A 24,119-nucleotide genomic window follows, 5' to 3' on the forward strand; every position below is an offset into this window, starting at 1 on the left:
TCAGAACAACTGGAACATATATGAAGACATAGAAATGTGTATATATGTACCTTACTACTACTGCTCTTTTGGGGGAAAGCAAAGTTAAGATTTAAAAAGGTATAACCTTAAAGGACCAGTATTTATTTTCCCCTTCTAGAAATGTATCTTTAGAGACTAACAATCTGAAATTTAAACTAAGATTTGCCACAAAAATTATTTCTGATGTTGAAAATTGGCATCAAAGTAAATATTTAATATTAGGGAAATACTCAAATGAGGAAATATGATGGATCTATTTAAAACTAAGCTCTGTTTTTTTTTCTTGGTAATAGAGAAAAATATTAAATGAAAAAATGGGGTCCACAACTGTATACTTATATTTTGTTGTCTTTATTTTTAATGAACTAATTGTAAGAAATATCCAATGGTGACAGTGAACTGGCTCTGGAATTATGAGAGGTTTTTGGTTCCTTTCTACTATGTTTTGAAGATTTTCTATAGTAGATAGGCAAATAGATGGGGAAATAATGGAAAACAGTGACAGACTTTATTTTCCTGGGCTTAAAATCACTGCAGATGGTGACTGCAGCCATGAAATTAAAAGAGAAGAAAAGCTATGACCAACTTAGACAGCATACTAAAAAGCAGAGACAAAGGTCCAACAAAGGTCCATCTAGTCAAAGCTATGGTTTTTCCAGTAGCTATGTATGGATGTGAGAGTTGGACTATAAAGAAAGCTGAGCACCAAAGAACTGATGCTTCTGAACTGTGGTGTTGGAGAAGACTCTTGAGAGTCCCTTGGACTGCAAGGAGATCCAACCAGTCAATCCGAAAGGAAATCAGTCCTGAATATTCATTGGAAGGACTGATGCTAAAGCCGAAACTCCAATACTTTGGCCACCTGATGGGAAGAACTGACTCATTTGAAAAGACCCTGATGCTGGGAAAGATTGAAGGCAGGAAGAAAAGGGGACAACAGAGGATGAGATGGTTGGATGGCATCACTGACTTAATGGACATGAGTTTGAGTAAGCTCCAGGAGTTGGTGATAGACAGGGAAGCCTGGCATGCTTCAGACCATGAGGTCACAAAGAGTCAGACATGACTGAGAGACTGAACTGAACTGAACTGACTGCTTTTGTAATAAGAAAAGTATATAAAATATTAATAAAAATATTGCTGCCTCTCCTCTTTGTGGACAGATTCTTTTGTATTGTCATGGAGCACCAAAAAAGCTAATTCAAAGATTAATTAGCAGCCTGCAATAATTCTGTCATTTTTTTTTCTTACTGCTTTTTTAGCTGATTTATTTCCTCCTCTGCAGCCAAAAGGGATATGGCAGATCTGTTCTTGGGTTCTTCAAAAGTCTTTTCAGTCTCAGCCATACTGTAAGAGAAATCAGTAACTAAAGACAGACTTTCCAAAACTGGCAGACTTTTTAAATTAAGGCATAGTTTCTCTGGGGAACTTTTGCCATATGCTATAAATTCAACATAAACAAGAACAAATTATAAGACATCTGCATTCAATCAGATGATATTACAAATATTATGGCACACTGGTATGCAAAAACATGCTAGCATCTTTCCTAAATGTCAAACACAAAGAAATTTCAGTGCTACTACCCCTACAAGACTACATAATAATTACCAATATTAAAATGTAAAGTACAAAGAAACTTGTTCAATCTCTTCATCTCACCCTCCTAATTCATCTTCTCTAATTACACCAAATCCCCAGGTTGCTTCTCTCAATAAAATCTCTATTTTTTTGTAATATATTAATACCTATTCTTATTACTTTGCACTGTAGCATTGTATTTGACTTAATTTTCCTGGACTTACTAAATATAAAAAAATTATTTGCTGACCTATAAAGAAAGTCTTTCACAATTACACTCACCTACCAAGTATCTCATGTGTTCCTGCCTCTGACTTCCACCACTAATTGAGCACAATTTTCTTGGATTTTCAACCTAGTTTGGTCATTGTTAGTTTCAAAGACTCCTCTCATTGTAGGCAAATCATAATAAATCATACTGTTTCTTTAGGTCTAAATTAAAGGAAATGAGAATGCGAAGGATGCCACTGGACAAGGACCAATGGTTCTCAGTGACGCTATCTTCACACAGCGACAGATCGTAGCAAAGGTTTCCGGACATCTCTGACCCTACATCCCTGGAACACTCTGTCTCTTTCATCACAGTAGTTCTGAGAACAAGAGATTGCAACTGCTATCCAAACTTACACCAGTCTTCCACCTTACACTTGGACAGAAGAATGGAAGGTCAAACTCTGGCCTCCCCTATACAGTGAGGCAGACTGCGAAATAATGGGCTAGCTAGATTCCTATCAAGACCCCACTGGTCCCAGGCAATGAGGAAATTGAAGAAGTGGTGTGAGTTTCCCCAAATCCCATCTTATATCCTTCTCCTCCAACAAATGCCCACTCATCCATGAATACATCTCCAAAGACCAGGTCTAACTCAGGCAAAGTTTGTCTCCCTTTCTGAGCTCCTCCCACAGTTGTTCACTTCTATAATTTCATTACAAACAAACTGTGAACTATTGAAAGGCAAAGACTCTATTTTATTGATCTCTTTATCTGTAGCATGTTAAACAGTGCCTATCATATAGTAGATTAAAAAAAAAGAAATGAATGAGTGAAACAATGAAATGCCTAAAGTCTAAACTAAAACCAAAGTAGCGATAACTTCATAATAGGGATGTTGGCAGTTAAAAGGAAATTACTATGATTTAATTTAAATGTGAATATGTCATAGATTTTTTAAAGTATATATGGGAAAATGAACACTTTTATCAAGAGAAAATTGTGGAATATTAAAAGAAGAAAATAGACCAAGAAAGGGAGAAGAGTAGGAACAGTGATGATTTTTCGTTTCCTTTGTTTTGCTTTTTGTCTCAAGACAAGGCATAGGAGAGAGTATGGGGGAGGGAGGAGTAGAGCGTATGGTTGGTAGGTGCAAACTGCTGTATAGAGAATTGATAAACAGCAAGCTCCTACTGTGCATTACAGGGACTTAGAGTCAATGTTCTGTGATGAACCAAAACGGAAAAGAGCGTGTTAACGAATGTGTGTGTGTATATGTGTAACTGAATCACACCGCCATACAGCAGGAACTAACACAACACTGCAGATCAACTACACTTCAATTTAAAAAGACAGACCCAGCCCATGTGTGTGAGCTAACATGCATATGAACAAAAAGGGGGCAAGAGGGCTAATTTGGCCCCCTTGGATGATATACAGAAAGAAGAAAGGGGGTAGATTTCATGTGACAGGCATTGTTTTAAACAGGCTAACATAATTATTTTTCGTTATAGATTTATTCATTCATTCAGCAAATTATTGAGAATTTATTATGTGCCAGCACGATGCTGGGTGCTGAATATACCAGTGTCAGAATAGTGATACAGGACGGTAACCCTCTGGAGCATTTAAGTCACATTTAAGCTGAGACCTGGAAGACAAGAAAAAGCTAGTCTTGCAAAGAACCAGCAGAAGACTTCTGCTTTTCTGAAAGGACGCAGGCAAGGCCTGCGAGGTGAGGAAGCAGAGGGAAGCCTGGGTGAGGGGAGCCTGGCGTGAGATGAGGATGGAATGAGAGGGAGGGTCAGATCACACAGGGCTGGGAGAGCTCTGAGAAGGAATCTAGAATTTTTTTTCTAAGTACAATAAGGGGTGACTAAGAGGCTTTAAGCTGGATGTGGGGGAGTTACTTGCTATAATAAAAATATATCTCTATTTCCTGTGTGGAAAATGGATGGTAGTAGAGCAAGAACAGACCCAGGGCAGCCAGGTGGAAGGCAAGTGTTAGAGGCGAGCGCCTGTGGAATGAATGAAAGCAGCAGAGGCAGTATAGAAACGAGCGTGTGCAGGAGATGTTTAGGGGGCAGATGCCACTGGGTCCTCCAATAGACTGGACATGGGAAGTGAGAACACGTGAGGCTTCTAACCAGAGTCCCAGCATGAAATCTAGTGGTCTTCCCTTGTCTAGAGCTCATCAAACCTGGGCAGACCTGTCCCCTTTCTACTGGAACTGGCTCCTCGGGAACTGAGTCACTCCCAAACTGGACTCCACAAGGTTAGACCTGGGAACCTCCTTGGATGGGCCCTTCATGCCACAGTAGAGAGCATCCTGGATTGAGAGACAGGGAAATGGAGTGGTGGAGGAGAGAGCTGGCTACCATAGAACAGCCTCCATCATTTCTGATGCCTTGAGAAATAGAATATGAACCTCAAATGGGTTAAACCAAAACAAAAGTAGGAAATTTAGAGGAAAAAACAAGCACTTTACTGTGTGCAACTTTCAAATGGGGGAGGGGAGTGTACACACAGATAAAGTATAAGTACAAGTGATAAAGTAAACAGGGCAAAAGGCATATGAAAGGGTGCATGGGTATTTTTAGTATTATTCTTGCAAATTTTCTGTATTTGACATTATTTCCAGATAAACACTTTAAAAAAAAAATCACGCAGTCATAGCTTTTGATACCTCTTATGGGTAACTACACAGCTGTGGTGACAAGAGAGGGAGGTAGGAATTCCTGGCTCCTATGGGTGCTGCCTGAAGTCAAGAACCAGAAAGGTCACAGAGATTTGCCTCATAACCAGAGGCGGCAGCAGAGGCCATCAAATGCCCCAGGAAGCCTAGCCAACAAGCCACAACTCAACATCCAACTCTAGTGCCCAGGCAGAACCAAGGCAGCAAGAAGCCAGAGGGAAGTAGAAGACCCAGAGCCCCTCTCCTCCAGCACCAGGAGAGTACAAACGCATCCCTCCACCCCTAGACAGCCATCTAAGGAAGGAAGAGACAGTGAGACTCCTTGAAAGGGCAAACATAGCCCCTAACAGAAGTCCGAACTTGGAATTAACTGAAGATTTACACAAAAAGAACTACGATAAACCAGAAAAGAAGTGGCAGGGTTAAAGCTCCTCCTTACCCCTCTCCAAATCAATTGACATTAGTTGAACTAAGTCATAGAAATTCAGAGGAATTTATGCATTGTGCACATTACATTTGTAAATCTTGACTGCTACAGCTATAAAACTGCTGACAATGGTTCCAATTGGAAAAATAAGTGTGTGGGGAGGTAACTCTGTGTGTGTGTGTGTGTGTGTGTGTGTGTGTGAAAGGAAAAATATCTACAGTAAAATATGCAAAAAATGCTAATAGGCATAAACTAACAGGTGATTTTCACCTTTGTACTCTTATTATATGTATCTTGAAAAGGAAATGTGTATAACTTTTATAATTGGGAAAAACTAAATCAATTGATCAATAGAGATGTTTTCTTTAGAAGGAAATCTCAGCACAGAACAAGCCAGAAGGCCACACGGTATTCCATCATAAGCCCTGTGTAGGGTGTTAGTCGCTCAGTCGTGTCCGACTCTTTGCAACCCCACGAACTGTAGCCCGCCAGGCTCCTCTGTCCATGGGATTCTCCAGGCAAGAATACTGGAGTGGACTGCCATTCCCTTCTCCAGAGTATCTTCCAGACCCAGGGATCGAACCCAGGTCTTCTGCATTGTAGGCAGATTCTTTATTCTTTTCATAAGCCCTAACTAGTGACAAAAGAATCCTTTGCTGCCGTCTGCAGGTCAGCCATGGAGCAATGCTGCGGTAAGAGAAATATCTTTTGATGGATTTTTGTTAGATAAGTTGAAAGCAGTTGCATCACATTTGTCTATCTCCCTCAAGTACAAACCCAGAGTTTGCAATTTTCATTGCAGTGATTCCTTGAGCTTGCTACCCTGGCTTTGCACATAGCATACATCTGAGGTCTGTTATTGCCTGACATTACTTAACTTTTTCAAATTACACTTTTGTATCTCAAAATTATTCCAAAATCTTGAATGCTTCTTAGTCAGGCATACATAGACCGTAACTGACAGATACAGACTGCTTCGTTTTACTTTTTCTCTCTTTCTCTTATTTTTTCTCTCTACCTGATCTTTCATTCTTTTCCTGTCTGCATCTTTTCTTATTTTCCTTCCCAAAGGTAGATTTGCATGTTACAGTCTTTTTTTTTTTCTACATATGAACTGATAGTGGGCCTATGAAGGAGGAGGAACTTCAGGAATGGAGCCAAGGAAGCCAGAGTCTTAGGGATCATAATATAGAAATCCCATCACCGAATTCAAAGACACTGGCTCCCAACTCATATACACACATCATGTTACGTATCTGCAAATATCTACATTTTACATGAGCCACTATTTTCCTTTTAAACTTAAATATTAAGAATAAGCAATTCTTTTTGAAAGAAGATAACTTGCATTCCTCTTACTCGTCTTGAACCTGGTTGAGTTGATTACGAGTTGCACTTAGATCGGCATCTAATTGTTGTATGTCCCGAATACCAGGCTCTTTATGTCTGTCCTTATCGAATGTATCCTGGAATGATACACAAATCAAAACAGAGTCTGAAAACATGAAGCCACATGGACAGCAAAAGCATTACGCTAGACAAAAGAAATCAAGCCAAAAGGGCACATAATGCATTGTTTCATTTTCATGCCCTAAGGGCAGAGGGCGGGAACTGGGAAGTGGCACAAGGGGATGAACTGAAGGAATGGAAATGTTTTGTCTCTCAATAGGGATGTGAGCTATAAGGATATATCCATTTGTCAACATTCATCAATCTATGGTTTTCACTGCAGGTAAGTGACACCTCAGATTTTTTAAAAAGACAACGAAGTATCATTCTACATCTTTATACCCAGAATAACATCTACAGGGGGTAAAAATCTAAGAGACATTTTTTCCCCATGTAAAAACTTTCTTTAATGAAAACTGACATCTACAGGGCACTTCCTACATGTAAGTTTTTTCCCATGCTTATCACGTTTGACTCTCACAATGACCCTATTAGGTAAGCAAAAGCCTTGTTCCCATTTAGCAGCTGAGGAAACTGAGACCTAATAGGTCAGACAATCTACCTAGGACCTTAGAAGGTGGACAAGAGTTCTGTCACGTGATCTCTAAGCAGGAATCCTCCAGCCTCTACCTCATAAGGCCCCCTTGCTTAGAACACAGCTCTGGTGGTCTTAGAACACAGCCTGGCCTTAGAACAGGTCTTAGAACACAGCTATGGTCTTAGAGCACAGCCTGATCTGAGTGGTTCATCTTCTGAAAGAAATTTATATAAATCCGAAAAACATTGAAAATCAAGGTTATCAACGTCCTGCTTATCCAGACACAGTGATAACAGTGCCTTACCAGCGGTCCCCAACCTGTTTGGCTCCAGCGGCCAGTTTCATAGAAGACAATTTTCCCATGGACCCGGGGGTGGGGGATGGTTTCAGGATGATTCAAGTGCATTACATTTATCATGCACTTTATTTCTATTATTATCACATCGGTTCCACCTCAGATCATCAGGCATTAGATCCTGGAGGTTGGGGGCCCCTGCCTTGAGCCTCTCTTTTCAGTCTGGCCCTCAACGTTTGAAACACTACCACTGCTGTGTGGAAACCACTGATACATCAACCACAAATGATGACACTCTTGATCAGTCTACCGGCATTGAGTTTTCTTATCTGAGAAGTTTCCAGTTAGGTAATTCGTTTTATTTTACTTTCAGAATACTGCGCTGCCCCCCTTTTAACGATCCTTTTCTCTTATGACTCACCTCCCCTCCCCATGGTACCCTGTCAGGGTGACTAACTTGTCATTTAAAAGTTACTATTTAATGCCTAGAGTGGGTGCATCAATATCCCAAATACAGACCATCACCAGGCCCTTTTCATAGCTGAGGAAGCAGAGGCTCCTTGAGTTGATTGAAGCCATACCACCAGGAAGTAGACAAGGCTGATATTTTACTACTGATCTGTCTTAAGAGAAAACTTAATCCACTATGCCACATACTATGATAAATAGAAACTCACCTTTCCAACCCATGTCTCAGCTCCCTAACTAGAACCGAGCCCCTGACTAGGTAAAAAGCCTTATCTTACGTATGTTTGAGTTCCCAGAGCCTGATGAGGTGCTGAACACCGAGGACGACCCTTTAGTATCCCCACCTGTAGAGAAGGGACCTTGCTGTCCACAGGTTTCCCCAGGGAAGCAGCTGTGAAGGAGGCCTCCAGCCAAGGCAAAAGGCGCGACTTGATTGTTTCCACGCCATCATCGTGTCCTCCTGGAAGAATCCACAGACAAGGTGAGCTAAGGAAAGCCAACCACACCCACCCAGCAGAGAGCAAAGGGAAGGGAAAAGAAAAAGAGGGCAAACAGGAGAGAGCCAGAGGGAGACGCAAGGGCCGTTCTCACCTTCTTGGGCTGCTACAGTGAGGATCCCAAAGAGTTGCCCCTGCACTTTGGCAACTTGCTCAATGAGTTCAAGGCAGTGATTGAGATTTTGATCACATGAGTTCGCCTGCAAAGCCAGAATGGCAGACATCAGTGCAATTTCATCCTTCTGGGATCCACTGCACGGTGGACACACATGTCACTTTATGGGCACACATGTCACTTTATGGACACGCGTATCACTTTACACAAGGACCAGCTGGCTCTGGTATGCTCCCAGGGCAGAGACTGCTGTGTGCTCACAAAACACACTTGCCTCTCCTCCTGGACATCCAGCTAGACAGCCTCCCCCAGGCTCCCTAGCAACTGATATGGCCATGCAACCCCGTTCTGGTCTGGGATGGGAAGTGATGAGTGACTGTCCTGAATGATTGTCTTCTTTCTCTCTCTCTCTCCATCTACCAACCAAATGCAGAAGATCTAACAGAGGACCCCAGGAGCATAAGGGATGGTGAAGCCACAAGATTTAGAAGGCTATTAACTGAACACTTGAACTGTTACATCACTGAGAAAGTTCTGTGTGTGTTTGTGGGCATTAAACCGTTGAAATGTGGGGGGTTTTTTTATAGCAATAACCCTGACTCCCTGCTCAATGTGCGGCGCCCAGACACTCAGCCATGTCCAACTCTTTGCAACTCCTTGGACTGTGGCCCACCAGTCCTCTGTCCATGGGATCCTCTCAGCAAGAATACTGGAATGGATTGCCATTTCCTCCTCCAGGGGATCTTCCAGACCCAGGCATCAAATCAAGACTCTTTCATCTCCTACATTGACAGGCAGATTCTTTACCACTAGTGACACCTGGGAAGTCCTACTCAATGGAACCCTGCAAACACTTCTTTCATAAATAGACATTTTGTAACAAAAGATAAATCACTGCCTCCTAATTTACCCACATTATTGGTTCTTATCTTTTACCTAAGTTCAACATGTGCATAAAGGGCTCTATTTGTCAACAATAAGAAGGTATTGCTGGCTGGAGGATACAATGGAGAAGAAGACCAAAGAGATGGCCTAGGCTTCATGGTGATGCAGACTAGGTGGGGAGACAGGAGAGTAGACAGTTACCCTGCAATGGAACAAAGTCTTACTGTAGGGATGAGCACAAGGTCTATTTAAGAGCCATTGTCTGAGAAAGTCAGGGAAGGCTTCCAACAAGCAAAATCTAGGAGAGAAGAAGTTGGACTCGGGGAAAGTCTGCCCCCAGAACAGAAGCGAGGAGGTAGACCTTTCAACTCTTCTGCTGCTTTTGTTGTCTCCTTGGTGAGCTTTCACCAAAACCTCGCTAGCCAAGCCTCTAATTGATTCTGACTCCTGAAGGAAAGAACGCAACTGCAAGGAACAAATCATGTGGGTGTAAAAATGCATAGATCTTCATGTCACCTCAAGCCATCATAAGGCAGGGGTGCCTTCTGGGTACTACGAATCCCAAGATAAGAAGTGGGAGATAGAAACTAGAATGAAGAGGAAAGGTTTAGATGACCTCCAGGCAAAAGTTTACAAGTGAAATGCAGACCTGTGTCAACAGGGAAGTGGTTCAGACAGGCAGTAAGCTCTTGAGGACAGAGGCTGTGCCTGGCCGGGTCACTGCAGCATTTCTAGCCCTTCGTCCTATTGTCTCTATGTATTCAAATTCAATATGTATTGCGTGGATGAATGAAAATGAGACGACTCACTTACTTTGGCTTTATTACATACCTGCTAAGTGCCAGGCACTGTCCATGCTTTATGCAGGTAAACTCAGAAAACCCCCACCATAGGTGCTCTAGGAGATCAGGAGGTCTGTTGTCATCATCGCCATTTTCAGATGAGAGAACTGAGACCCAGAGAGGTTAAGTGATATGCCCAAGGGAACTTAGCTGGTGTGATGTCAGAGCCGAGACCTGCTTCCAGAGTTCATGCTCTTGACTACTAAACTATACCGACTTTTGGATCATGATTAGTGCCAGAAGGAGGAGGGGGAGGATTGGATTATGTGACAAAAAGTGAGTTAGGAGGGCAGTCAGGGAAGCCTCTCTGAGGAGGAGTCACTGGAGCTAAGCCTCGGATTCAGAGTACCAGCGAAAGAGCAGCCCAGGCTGTGGGAACAACAAGGGCAAAAGCCCAGTGGCAGGAAGGAATCTGGCAACCTTGAACCAGAAGTAGGTGCATGTGGCAGAGGAAAGGTGGTCAGAGAGGTCGGCAGGAGAGATTCTGCGGGCGCACTGCAGGCGGGGGAAGCAGTCAGGATGGGAGGGACTAATTGTAACTGAGAGGGAGATGCTGGCTTACTTTCCACGCCTGGTTAGCGGTACCCGGGACTAGCTCTATTGTAACACTTATAAGAAGAAACAGACACATTTGAAATATCTCATTCTTTTATCATCTTCTCCTAAAAAGTCTATGAGCTGGTTTGGTTCGATTTTGACTATGAGTTTTCTTTTTTAAAAACTTTGTCTTTCTCATCAATCACCACTCGTATCCATGGCAGATCAAACGGCCCCAAATATCTGATGAATGAGTGAGTGAGTGAGTGACTATCATAATATGGGCATGATCAGGACCTACGGGACCCACAGCCTGATCAGCTCCTTCCATTCCTTTCTTGTAGAACCAGCAACTCCTTGCCCTTGCTATTTCATTCCTGCAGTTACCAGTGAACTTCAATTCCCCAGTTACAGTCTTTTGCCCTCTGACTGGATCATGCCATGTGCTAAGTGGACAGAGAATAGACTTGGGAGTCAAGCAGACCTGAGTATCTCAGCTCTGCTACCTGCCACTGTTCTCTATAATTCTGCACAGGTTACTTAGCCTCTATGAGCCCATTTCCCAACCAGGAAAATGAAGATTATGGCTTGCAGAGTGTTAAGAGAATTAAATCAAAATAATGCATATTCTGCACCTTCAAGACAAAAGATGTAGCACCTGTAAGACGCTGCACAGAACTGAGGGGAGCAATGGACTGAGTAATAGGGCAGACCCCAGTTCAGATCAGGTTCTCCATTTATTAGCTTATTCCCTTAGAGAAGCCATTTGAAAAATGCTCTTCTGTTCACTGGAATTTAGAAGGTGGATGATCTCACCAGCTAGCATAGGTGCAGAACTGAGAAGGTATATAGTAATTAGGATTATTGTAGTATTATTACTATAGGTTTCTGTGCCTTGAGCAGTGCCTGGCACAAAGTAGAGGTCCAATGTTTATCAAATGAGTTTGCACACACCACTAACATAAGAGACTATACCATGTCAGACTGTTTCTGATCCCAAGACGTGTCACAACACGTTGCCCGTTTCTAACACAAAGCATTGCAGAAGACACTCAACTTGCCAGAGTCACAGTACTCTACCAAACAATTACTCCCCACAAGATAAACAAAGCAAAGATATGAACTAACCATGTGCTTGCATGCGTGCTCAGTCGCTTCAGTCATGATCGACTCTGAGACCCTATAGACTACAGCCCGCCAGGCTCCTCTGTCCATGGGATTCTTTAGGCAAGAACACTGGAGTGGGTTGTCAAGCCCTCCTCCAGGGGATCTTCCCAACCCAGGGATCAAACTCTAGTCTCTTTCATCTCCTGCCTTAGCAAGTAGATTCTTTACCACTAGTGCCTTCTGGGAAGCCCATGAACCAATTGTCCTGCCTCCTAATTCCGAATCTCATTCATTCATAAATCCTTGACTCCCTTTAATTCCTAAGCCTTGGGCTGGCAGCTCAGGGAACAAAGCTACATTAAGAAATAAAAAGTTGCCTGCTGTCAAGGAGTTCACTAGCTGGGGAAGCAGGATAGAGAGTAGGAAACACACAGGGGATAAATAATTCCCTTAGAGCTTACTAAGTGCTCTAAGAAGATAGTGAGCTGTAGAAGAGTAGAATATACTCTGGTACGGGGTGATGGGTGGAAGGTTAAGACACTTTGAGTGGAGGAAGAACAAGTATTATTATCAAGGCAAGAAGCAACAAGGCATATTGTACAGGAGAGGAGAATACAGGGTCCAGAGACCAAGTAATAAAGGATTTTATTTGTCACATGAAGGGCTCTGGGCTCTATCCAATCACTGAAAAGTTTAATGGGGCATGTGGAGAGTTTGTTTTGATTTCACAAAAATGACTCTGGCGGGAGCAGACCAGATAATTGAATTAGAGAGTGCATCTGGGAAGGAGGTAAGCAGTTGTAATGATCTAGCTGAGAGATTCTGAGAGCTGTGGAGGCGACAAAACTCGTTCCCAGCTCTGGAATCACATCTGTGTTGGCCAAGGTCCCACTGATCCTAGCGTTACCTGAGGAGGAAGTCAGGTGGTTTGGGAAGAGGTGACTGTGTGGATCACAATAAACTGTGGAAAATTCTGAAAGAGATGGGAATACCAGACCACCTGACCTGCCTCTTGAGAAACCTGTATGCAGGTCAGGAAGCAACAGTTAGAACTGGACATGGAACAGACTGGTTCCAAATAGGAAAAGGAGAATGTCAAGGCTGTATTTTGTCACCCTGCTTATTTAACTTATATGCAGAGTACATCATGAGAAATGCTGGGCTGGAAGAAGCACAACCTGGAATCAAGATTGCTGGGAGAAATATCAATAACCTCAGATATGCAGATGATACCACCCTTATGGCAGAAAGTGAAGAGGAACTAAAAAGCCTCTTGATGAAAGTGAAAGAGGAGAGTGAAAATGTTGGCTTAAAGCTTAACATTCAGAAAACTAAGATCATGGCATCTGGTCCCATCACTTCATGGCAAATAGATGGACAAACAGTGGAAACAGTGGCAGACTTTATTTTTTGGGGCTCCAAAATCACTGCAGATGGTGACTGCAGCCATGACATTAAGAGATGCTTACTCCTTGGAAGGAAAGTTATGACCAACCTAGATAGCATATTAAAAAGCAGAGACATTACTTTGCCAACAAAGGTCCGTCTAGTCAAGGCTATGGTTTTTCCAGTGGTCATGTATGGATGTAAGAGTTGGACTGTGAAGAAAGCTGAGCACCGAAAAATTGATGCTTTTGAACTGTGCTGTTGGAGAAGACTCTTGAGAGTCCCTTGGACTGCAAGGAGATCCAACCAGTCCATCCTAAATGAGATCAGTCCTAGGTGTTCATTGGAAGGACTGATGCTGAAGCTGAAACTCCAACATTTTGGCCACCTCATGAGAAGAGTTGACTCATTGGAAAAGACCCTGATGCTGGGAGGGATTGGGGACAGAATGAGGGGGGGACGACAGAGGATGAGACGGTTGGATGGCATCACCGACTCGATGGACATGAGTTTGAGTAAACTCCGGGAGTTGGTGATGGACAAGGAGGCCTGGCGTGCTGTGACTCATGGGATCGCAAAGAGTCAGACATGACTGAGCGACTGAACTGAACTGAACTGAGGGGGTATGAGAGGGAGAATGCTCTTTCCAGATGGAAAAGGAGTTTAGGCTTCCTTGGTGGCTCAGATGGTCAAGAAACTGCCTGCAATGCAGGAGACCCAGGTTCGATCCTCAGGTCAGGAAGATCTACCGGGGAAGGGAATGGCTACCCACTCCAGTATTCTTGCCTGGAGAATTCCATGGACAGAGGAGTCTGGCGTGCTGCAGTCCTTGAGGTTGCAAAGAGTTGGACATGACTTAGTGACTGAACAACAACAACAATAGCTCCTTCTAAAAAAATTTATTGAAAGAGAAAACAGTTATATCACAATTACTAATAAGAATTATTTATGAAAACTTTACTTCATTTTTTTAGTATAAGGGGATATATGGTGTTGGGGGTATGGTGTTGGAGAAGCCTTGAGAGTCCTTGGACAGCAAGGAGATCAAACCAGCCCATCCTAAAGGAAATCAACCCTGAATATTCATTGGAAGGACTGATGCTGAAGCTGAAGCTCCAGTACTTCAGCCACCTGACTCAAAGAGCCAACTCATTAGAAAAGACTCTGATGCTGGGAAAGATTGAAGGCAGGAGGAGAAGGGGATGACAGAGGATGAGATGGTTGGGTGGCATCACTGACTCAATGGACAAGAGTTTAAGCAAGTTCAGGAGATGGTGGAGGATAGGGAAGCCCAGAGTGCTGCAGTCCATGGGGATGCAAAGAGTCAGACACGAAAGAACAACAACAACAAAGGGGGTATGTGTGCTATGTTATGAAGTAAAATGCATTAACTTTGTGGGTAAGTTTTAACAATACTATCCCAGAGAATAGGGCTTTGGCTATGTTGAAAATCACTGATTTGGGCAATGAGGGGCCCCAAAACAATCCCATAAAGAGTTGTATAAAAATTGGATTGGAGTGAGGCATGGAGAAAGGTAGGAAATCAATAGGAATATGCCATGTTGCTGGTGTGGAACTTAAACAAGGAAACTTCAAATTTATTCTAATGGCTTCGTGAAGATAGGAAAGCTAGAAGTAACAGACAGGAGTGTCATATTCCAGAATATAGCCACCAGCACTACTAACATTTTTTTGGCAAGGTGTTTTTTTGAAGGAACAAAAACCCTTGTGTGATGGAGATGGGCTACTAGCCTCCTTTTGTAAGCATGATGGGTGCAAAAATACTGTGAGTTGTGAGGGAAAGAATTCTCTTCACAGCAAGCAGCTGCTCTGTCAGCATGTCTCCTCCCTTACTCTCCTGCAGCTGTAGGCATTATTGCTACAAAGTTCACGTGAGATCTGCCTTAACCATATGCCAGAAGTTGGTTTCCCCACATATGCAAGAAATGATTGAAGTTTGAATAAGAGCAACTGCAGCTAAAGGGGAAAGTGGGAGATATTTGAGACCTTTAAAAGGTGGACTCCTCAGGGCTTGATGAACCCATTTACAAGGTGTGATGGAGAGACAGGAGACCAGGTTTCTGACTTGGGCCACAGGGGAGATTGTGATGCTGTTGTCTAACCAGAGGCCACATGTAGAGAAGCAACAAGACAGGAGGAAGGGCAACTCATCCTGTTAGGTTCATGTTGACTCAGAAGATCTGGCCATCCACATGAAGCTGTCAGGAAGACAGGTGGCCAGCCATTCGGGTCGGGAGCTCTGGAGAAAGGCCCAGGCTGGAAATAAATCTTGGAGTCACCAACATCTGGGAAGTAGCTAAAGCCATAAAATTGAATGAAAGTGTCAGTCATGTCCAACTCTTTGCAACGCCATGAACTGTAGCCCACCAGGCTCCTCGTCCATAAAATTCTCCAGGCCAGAATACTGCTGGAGTGGGTTGCCATTCCCTTCTCCAGGAAATCTTCCTGACCCAGGGATCAAATCCAGGACTCCTGCATTGCAGGTAAATTCTTTACTATCTGAGCCACAGGAGAAGTCCAATAAAATTGGATAAGATGTGTCAATTGCTGCAGAGAAATCAAGGAGATAAGGACTATGGGGAAAAAAAAAGAGAGAGAGAGAGATTAGACTTGACCTGACCATCAGCAGAATGTTTTGGGGAAAGGATTCTTGATATTGTTCCAAATCATTCCAGGTTGAGGAACAAATGGGAGTTAAAGAAGCAAAGACAGTGAGGACAGATTAGTCTTTCGAGAAGTTTCGCAGTGTGGGGAAGGAGAGCAACAGAGCAGAGGCTGTGTTCCCACCCCTTTGGTGTTATCACTCTCTAGCCCAGACCAAACCTCCTGACCAGCTGAGTTTAAGTGCTGCCTTATTTCCAAGGTTCTTCATAACGTGCTTCTCCACGACTTCTGCTGCCTCACTTCCTCCAGCAGCTCTCTCCACTCCCACACAAGCCTATTTCACTAGTGTATGTGTGCCATGGGCACCAGATCAACAATCTTTCAATTCCTATACTTCTGAGCAGCCTTGACCTTATTAACATTTCTCCTCATGAGACCCCAGTCATCGCAGCCTGTGTTGAAATGGCTCTCTCTCATCATACTTTTCTATTCTTAACTCGAATCACCTGCACAATATTAGAAAGAGAAAATTTTCACCCCAGTTCAGCTCAGTTCAGTCGCTCAGTCGTCTCCGACTCTTTGCGACCCCATGAACCACAGCACCGCCAGGCCTCCCTGTCCATCACCAACTCCCGGAGTCTACCCAAACCTAAGTCCATTGAGTCGATGATGCCATCCAACCATCTCATTCTCCACAAATATTAATAATAAAATGTATCACTAAATATTTTTAATCAACTTGCAAATTTCAATTTGAAAAGCTTTGCAAATTTCAATTGAAAAGCTATTCAAACCTATCAATTTTAGTACAAAATATAGTTATTTCCACTTTAAGGAACTTTACTTTCATATGCACAAAATATGCTTCATCTATATTAGATAAGAAACTGTGCAAAAGGATTTATCACAGTATCCTTTAAAATATGAAAGTTACAATCATTTAATAATGATTTACCTGATATTTTTATTTTTTAATACTCTTCTTTTTAAAAAAAAGTCATTTTACATAGAACAAGAATGCCATTTCCAAACACACCAATTAGCAAATATGTACAGGAGCAAGGAAAAGAAATGATCAGTAGGAAGGATGTGAAGTCTAGTCAGGAGTGGCATTTCTCAGGTCTCTGCAGTTGACCCTGGAAATTCACATATGGAAAGCAAAACTCTAATTTCTATCTTCCTTCCCTGTTCCAATCTCCCCACTGCCACTGCTGACCAGGCTATGTATTTTTAGAAGGTGGGTGGGGGAAGGATGGCAGGAAACAGACACTGCAAGTCAGTGGAATGTCCTTCCCTCCTCCTGTAGGATAAGAGAATGGACTTGACAAGCAAAAGAGCTAGGTTCAAATCCAAGTTCTAAAGTGGAGTGACCTTGAGCAAGCAAGCTGCCCTCCTGGGATTTGGTTTTCTCATCTGTAAAATACAGAAAATAAAGCCTATTTCATAGGTTCTTATAAAGCAATAATTATAAGGCAATAATGCATGAAGAATGCTTTAAGGGCTTTTAAGAACTCTTTAAACACTCGTTATAAGGGATTAAGAGGTATAAACTACTATGAATAAAATAGACATTGTACTTCAACAAACATTGGGGTACATGCATCTGTTTCGATTATGGTTTTCTCAGGGTATGTGCCCAGTAGTGGGATTGTTGGGTCATATGGTAGTTCTATTCCTAGTTTTTTAAGGAATCTCCATGGTGGTCAAACCAATTCACATTCCCACCAACAGTGCCAGATGGGGGTGGAGATGGGAGAGGGGACATATGTTTACCTGTGACTGACTCATGTTGACGTATGGCAGAAACCAACACTACATTGGAAAGCACTTATCCTCCAATTAAAAAAAATCAAAAATAAGTAAATAAGCTACAAGGATATATTGTACAGCATGGGGAAAACAGCCAATATTCAATAATTATAAATGGAGCATAGCCTTCAAAAATTGTGAATCATTATGTTGTACACCTGAAACTTATATAACACTATACATCAACTATACCTTAAAAAATTCTTTTAAATGAAGTCCTCTGCAAAGTAAAAGTAAAAATGCTGGTTACAACAGGCTCTAACTGCTTCTAGAAAGGTGCCCATCTGTGGGCAGCCTTTCAAATGGCTCTGTTTCAAAATCAACCCTCTGTTCTACATCATTGAAGCTGACCCTGCCACACACTCACTGCCTCCACAACAAAGTTTTTAAACTGAAATCCTGAATTTTACTTTATTTTTTCCTTAATATACATATTTTATTGAAGTATAGTTGACTTACAGTGGTTCAGGTGCAGAGCGAGGTAATTCAGTTATACATATACATTGTTTATATTATCTTTCAGATTATTTTCCACTATAGGTTATTACAAAATAGTTTCCCATGCTATACAGTTAACCTTCGCTGCTTGTTGCATATCTATTTTTTTCTGAATTTTAGATATAAGAAAGAGGAGGATTATACCTCAACAATTTAGGAAGAGCTTCAATTTAGGCTTTCCCACTGGATTTTGGAGGTGGGCATGGCAACCCATTCCAGTATTCTTGACAGGAAAATACCATGGACAGAGGAGCCTGGCAGGCTATAGTCCAGGGGGTCGCAAAGAGTCAGACACAACTGAAGCAATGAGCATGCACACACTGGATTTTAGTGTCTTGATCCATAATTAATATTCCTACTGGACTTATTTTGTTACTTCTTCTCCTTAAACAATGGTGATGTCTACATTAACCAGTTTGTCCAAGATGAAAATAAGGAGAATCAAATTTAAAAGTTAGTAGACTCTCTGTTAAAAAGAAAATAGTCTTCTTTAACTATTTGTCAATTATTTTGTAGCCATGAATTTATCATTAGTAACTGTACCACTGGGGTGGTACCCATTAAATATTCCGCGTGCTTTTCCACATTTCTCGGGCTCCCTTACAGTTAGGCAGCAGCCACACAACTAAGTCTGCCCAAGGGACAATGAGTGCAAGGGCTGTGTATGACGTGGGAGCAGGGCAAGTTCTCCACTCATCTATTCCCCTGCAGAACCTTCCAGGTCCAGTAATGAGGTGGCTGCTCCATCTGATGGAGGGCACCTGAAACTGAGCCAGTGCCAGACAAGAGCTACCATCAGACTTTGCATGAATAGGAAAGAAATCTCTGTTCTGTCAAGACACTAAGGTTTGGCATTGATTCATTACTGGCCAGTAAATCACTGCAGATTGTGGCTGCAGCCATGAAATTAAAAGACACTTGCTCCTTGGAAGAAAAGCTATGACCAACCTAGATAGCATACTAAAAAGCAGAGACATTACTTTGCCAACAAAGGTCTGTCTGGTCAGAGCTATGGTTTTTCCAGTAGTCATGCACAGATGTGACAGTTGGACTATAAAGCTGAATGCTGAAGAATTGATGTTTTTGAACTGTGGTGTTGGAGAAAACTCTTGAGAGTCCCTTGGACTGCAAGGAGATCAAACCAGTCCACCCTAAAGGAAATCAGTCCTGAATATTCACTGGAAAGACTGATGCTGAAGCTGAAACTCCAATACTCTGGCCACCTGATGTAAAGAACTGATTCATTTGAAAAGACCCTGATGCTGGGAAAGACTGAGGCGGGAGGAGAAGGGGACGACAGAAGATGAGATGGTTAGATGGCATCACTGACTCGACGGACAGGAGTTTGAGCAAGCTCTGGGAGTAGGTGATGGACAGGGAAGCCTGACGTGCTGCAGTCCATGGGGTCGCAAAGAGTCGGACACAACTGAGCAACTGAACTGAACTGAAAGAGATAAAGGTCCCGAAGGGAAGAAAAGTGTTCTCTATAAATTTAATAACTAGTTGAACCCTCAACTAGTAGAAGGGGAAGAGTGAAGGGGGGCCAAGGAATCTGTTTGAAGACACCATAGCAATGACAACAAGCTTTTGAGAGGGTAACAGGTAGGGAGGCCAGAGGTCCCCAGGCGGCAGGAGGAAGTAAACTGCAAGGGGCAGACTTTTTTTTTCCTTGTGTTGAGGAAACCGGTTCTGCCTAAGACCAACCTCTTTTTTTCTTTTCTCAAACCTTGGGCTGATAATGGCTCAACAAACCAGTACTCATATTAATTGTTTTATGGCTGGGGATGACACACCTTGGCCATCCTATCTCAAAAATGCATATTGTGGGAGAGGGACCTGGTGAAACTCCCTCAGCCTTGAGGTGTTTCTTTATCTGATTAGAAGCTAGCTAACAGACATAAAATGCCTTGGCACTCTTTCTGTCCCCTTCTGATGTCCATGTTAGAAGCTTTCCCTATCTTTGCTATACTTTATTAAAACTTTGCTACACAAAAGGCTCCAAGTAATCAAGTCTCATCTCTGACCCTGGATCAAAATCCTTTCTTCCAGAGGTCACAAATCCCGGCGTAACACACAGCTCACAGTAGCAACTTTTCACTTTTGTACTTAGAATCAGGCATGTTTTGGCATAAAAGCAGGCTCTATTTCAACCACAGAGATTATTCTAAAACAGAGGACACTTCTTTAAGAGCTTCTTTTTATGGGCTGATATTTAATATGTTGTTTTCACTTGTTAGTACAGAATTCTATAGCACAAAGGGAGAGTAATGCAAGAGAAGCATTACCTCCCTATATAATACTTTTAGTTTCTCCCCATTGCCCTCAGGATAAAGTCCGAACTCCATAACACACCACCCAAGGCACCCGTCCCCTGGCCCCCACCACCCCATCTCCTTGGCCTTATCTCATGTCCACTCCCTGCCTGGAAGTATTCCCAGTCCCCTGAGATACGCTAGCTTTTTCATGCTTCCCAGCTTCTTGCACACATCCTTTCCTCTCTCCCTTGTCCTCTTCTCCAACTAGAATTTCATCACTAAGATGCAACTGACATTTCTATTCCCAGCACCTAGCACAGACAGACATATTGTAAAAAAATTTGTCTGATGAATAAATGTACACTGCAGAGAAAGTGTGAATATAGAGTATCTCACCCAAACCTTTATACAGACCAGGAGCTAAGTAACCGTTTGTTCAATTAATTCTTAAACTCTTAATAATTGGTTCAATTATTGGTTAAACAAGAAGGAATTCTCTATGGCTGATCCACTAGCATTCTCAATAACCACAAAGGAGGAAAAACTTACTCTGTGATTCATGTGTTTACCACAACCCGTCCCCGAGTCTTCAATGGAGTCCAAGTTTTAAAGACCAAGTAATGCAATAATTCAGCATCTCTTTAATAACTAAAAGAAAATGAGGTGGCACTGTTTGCTGTTGTTTTTAGGATTTGCTTCTCTGGAAGGGGAGAGGGTTGGAAAATATTTCTTCCTGAAGTTAAGGTAAATATAACTTAAAAAAATAAAATCAAGCAAGAAACAGTTTTACCAAAGGCCCAGAAGATTAGTAGATGTTGTAAGATTAAAAACAAGCCAAAAGATAAAAAACAAAGGCTTCAGGGCAGGAAATTATATTTTAAAAGAACTTACTGTTTCTGACAATGTAGGAATCAAGGAAACAGGCTGTGTATGGGATGGTGATGATGGCTGGATAAGGGCAGAGGAGATAGGAATGGATAAAGCAGGAAATTATACTAGAGAAATTAAGAAGAAAAACTAACTAGGATCTAATTGTTAATCCAAATGATGGCTAGTTTGGAAAACAATCAAAATTCTGCATGGTGTTTTAGAATTAATCTATTCAAATTATTTATCTATTTCACTTGAAAATAACTTTCCCCAAGGGAATAACTTTAACCATGTTCCTAATTCTAGAGGAATATATACAGTCTTTTCTTTTGCTTGAGTTTATCAGAACTCAATTAATGTGGTCATAGTCAGAAAAATCAACCTTCTATAGCAAACATAATTTGAAGCTTTTAAAGAAAAAACATAGTTCTCTACAACCAATATTTTAATAAATATAATTTGCTACAATGAGTACTCTTCACCTTAAGGATTCAAGGCCAAAGTCTTTGGAACCAATAAAACAACATTGCAGTATTACAGGAAAATTGTTAGCAATTGAGTGAAACTCAAACTGTAGATGACAAGTTGCTGAATAAGTCTCAATGTAACCTAAATTTTGGTAGGTTCTGTAAAGAGATTTTCTCATCGTCTTTCTTTAGCGCCGCGCCCTCACCACTCGGCACACGCCACACACACACACTGTTCAGAATGTTTGCACCCTCTCACTTGTGCTCGTGATCGCTAATCCTGGCTTCTGGTTTCAATTTTAAGAAAAGTTGAATTAAGATATTTGGGGATCATTTCTGGGCTTCCCTGCTGGGTCAGGGGTAAAGAATCTGCCAGCAATGCAGGAGATGCAGGAGACTCCAGTTCGATCCCTGGGTCAGGAAGATCCCCTCGAGGAGGGCATGGCAATAGGGCACTTCATTACCATCTTTTTTTTTTTTTTTGCCATTTGAATTTTTTTTTTTAATTTTTCAGTGGGTTTTATCATACATTGATATGAATCATAGATGATGCCTGAGGAATGGTCACAAAATTTGTAAAGGCACTGATCTCTAAGAGTTCAGTCTCTACTAATTATATGTGTGTATTGGAGATGGGGAGGGCCACAAGTGAGGAATCTAAATAGAAATGGTTTTGGTGAGAACAGGAGAATGGGATGCACCACTGTTAGTGCGAACAGAAAGTACAGTAAACTTCGGCATTTCTCAGAACTTACAGGTCATTTCTAAAACCATCATTTAATTTGGTCCAGTCACTACCAGTGTCATTTGTGTTCAACATTGTCTAATGACAAGCTAAACACACTCTTTAATGGTCCAAGTTAATTTCGGCCACAGGGCAAGAAAAACATTTTCTGTAAGAAGTAGTTTTAAGAAGGGAAAATACATGTATTAGGCTTTGTTAGTCTCATCCTTCTGAGATTAGGTAACAAGTAGCCACTTTTAAAGGTAGGTGGTGGGGGAAGCCCAGGGCTTTGTGCTAATGGTGAATTTTAATTTTCCTGCAATTCTGATGGAGAAAGAATAATCAATATTGATTCTTTAAATGTGGGCAAATGGGGTAAACACTAGAAAAGCAGGCTAAGGAGAAAGACATAGTGCTTTGAGCTCCCCTCGTCCCAGGAGCCTGGTTACAAGGTAGATAGGAAAATCCAGGGACTCATGATGGCAGGCAGTTGCATTTTCCTGGTAGGATTTCAGAAACAAGCTAATCTAGACTCAAAAAATTGAGATCCAAAAATCATCAATTCCAGTCTCCCAGTTAGCTGAGGAGGTACTGAGACCTAGAGGTTAAATAATTTGCCCCAAATGATTCAGCTTTAGTCGTTGTTGTTTGTTGTTGTTTAGTCATAAGCCACCAGGCTCCTCTGTCCATGGGGATTCTCCAGGCAAGAATACTAGAGTGGGTTGCCATGCCCTTCTCCAGGGGATCTTCCTGATCCAGGGGTCAAACCGGAGTCTCTTGCACTGCAGATGAACTTTTTTTTACCAGCTGAGCTACAGCATAGAACTCTCCTTTTTAAGAGAGACCAATCGAAGCAAATTCTGCATTGGAGTTCTACTATCTGGATGGGAAGATGAACGGGAGCTGGAGTGGGGTTGGGGGTGGGGGGAATTAATGAGATTTGAAGAACCCTACTGGGTTTGATGACAAAATATTAGCTTACAGATGCCTTGACAACAGGCCTTCTGAAATCTGCCCTGGTGTTGAAACTGCCTTACTTGCCATGCTGAACAGCACACAAGTGAAACTCTCGCAAGGTTGACTAGTGTCCATTTCAATGACTTCTGGGTACTAACTCCTGGGTATATTTCTATAAAAATCTTATCCCCAGAGTGGGAGACTTGCGGAAAGGCAAGAGGAGGGATGTAATAAATAATCATAATTCGAGTCGGGGTATCGGGGTGGACTGCAGGTAGAGGGGACTGGAGGAAGAGTGACAAGCTAGACCGGACCTGGCTTGCTCGCAGGGCTTTCCCGTTGCTAGCACCGCCAGCGTCCTTGGCTACCGCTCGCTAAAATAGGAGCTCTCCTCTGCTACGACCAGTCCAGCGCTTCGCGGACCGCGCCACCTCGCGCCGGAAGGAGAGAAAGCAATCGCATTTCCCTGCCTCCCTCGGTGCGGGTCCCAGTGAGGAATCAAAGCTGCGGGACTTGGCAAAGCAGTCACCCGCAGGCCAGTCCTGAGAGCCTCCCGCCGAGGGCTGTGCAAGGAACTAGAGAGAGGGCGAACTCCGGGGGTCTTCCCCTCTGACTCACGTTGTACTCCCTCAGCCAGGACTCTAGCTTGTCCTGCAACGACCGTAATGCTTCGTTGGAGACCAGTCTCCGCAGGTTATCTGCCATCGCTCGCTCTTCCGCTCGGCCCGCTCTGGGAGATGGACTCGTGGACCGCGGGGTGGGGTGGCGGGGAAGGTGTTCTCTTCCTGAGGAGCTCAGAGCGCGGCTGGTGTTTCCATCCTCCCCCCTCGGGTCGGGCTGGGCAGGGTTCCAGAAGCCGGG

General features: G+C 42.6%; 1 protein-coding gene across 2 annotated transcripts in view; it reads right to left on the reverse strand.

The window, feature by feature from the left end:
• The window catches only part of SPATA18 (spermatogenesis associated 18), a 53,107-nt gene extending 28,988 nt beyond the window's left edge, over nucleotides 1-24,119 (reverse strand). For both annotated transcript variants that reach the window (XM_065914317.1, XM_065914316.1), the window contains exons 1-5: nucleotides 23,877-24,119; nucleotides 8,276-8,381; nucleotides 8,029-8,144; nucleotides 6,294-6,400; nucleotides 1,273-1,368 (exon numbers count right to left, since the gene is read on the reverse strand). In XM_065914317.1, the coding sequence (XP_065770389.1) occupies nucleotides 1,273-1,368; nucleotides 6,294-6,400; nucleotides 8,029-8,144; nucleotides 8,276-8,381; nucleotides 23,877-23,963 (512 nt within the window). In that variant the 5' untranslated portion in view covers nucleotides 23,964-24,119. The remainder of the gene's footprint in view (nucleotides 1-1,272; nucleotides 1,369-6,293; nucleotides 6,401-8,028; nucleotides 8,145-8,275; nucleotides 8,382-23,876) is intronic.

Source organism: Muntiacus reevesi, chromosome 22 (assembly GCF_963930625.1).
Source record: "Muntiacus reevesi chromosome 22, mMunRee1.1, whole genome shotgun sequence".
NCBI lineage: Eukaryota > Metazoa > Chordata > Mammalia > Artiodactyla > Cervidae > Muntiacus > Muntiacus reevesi.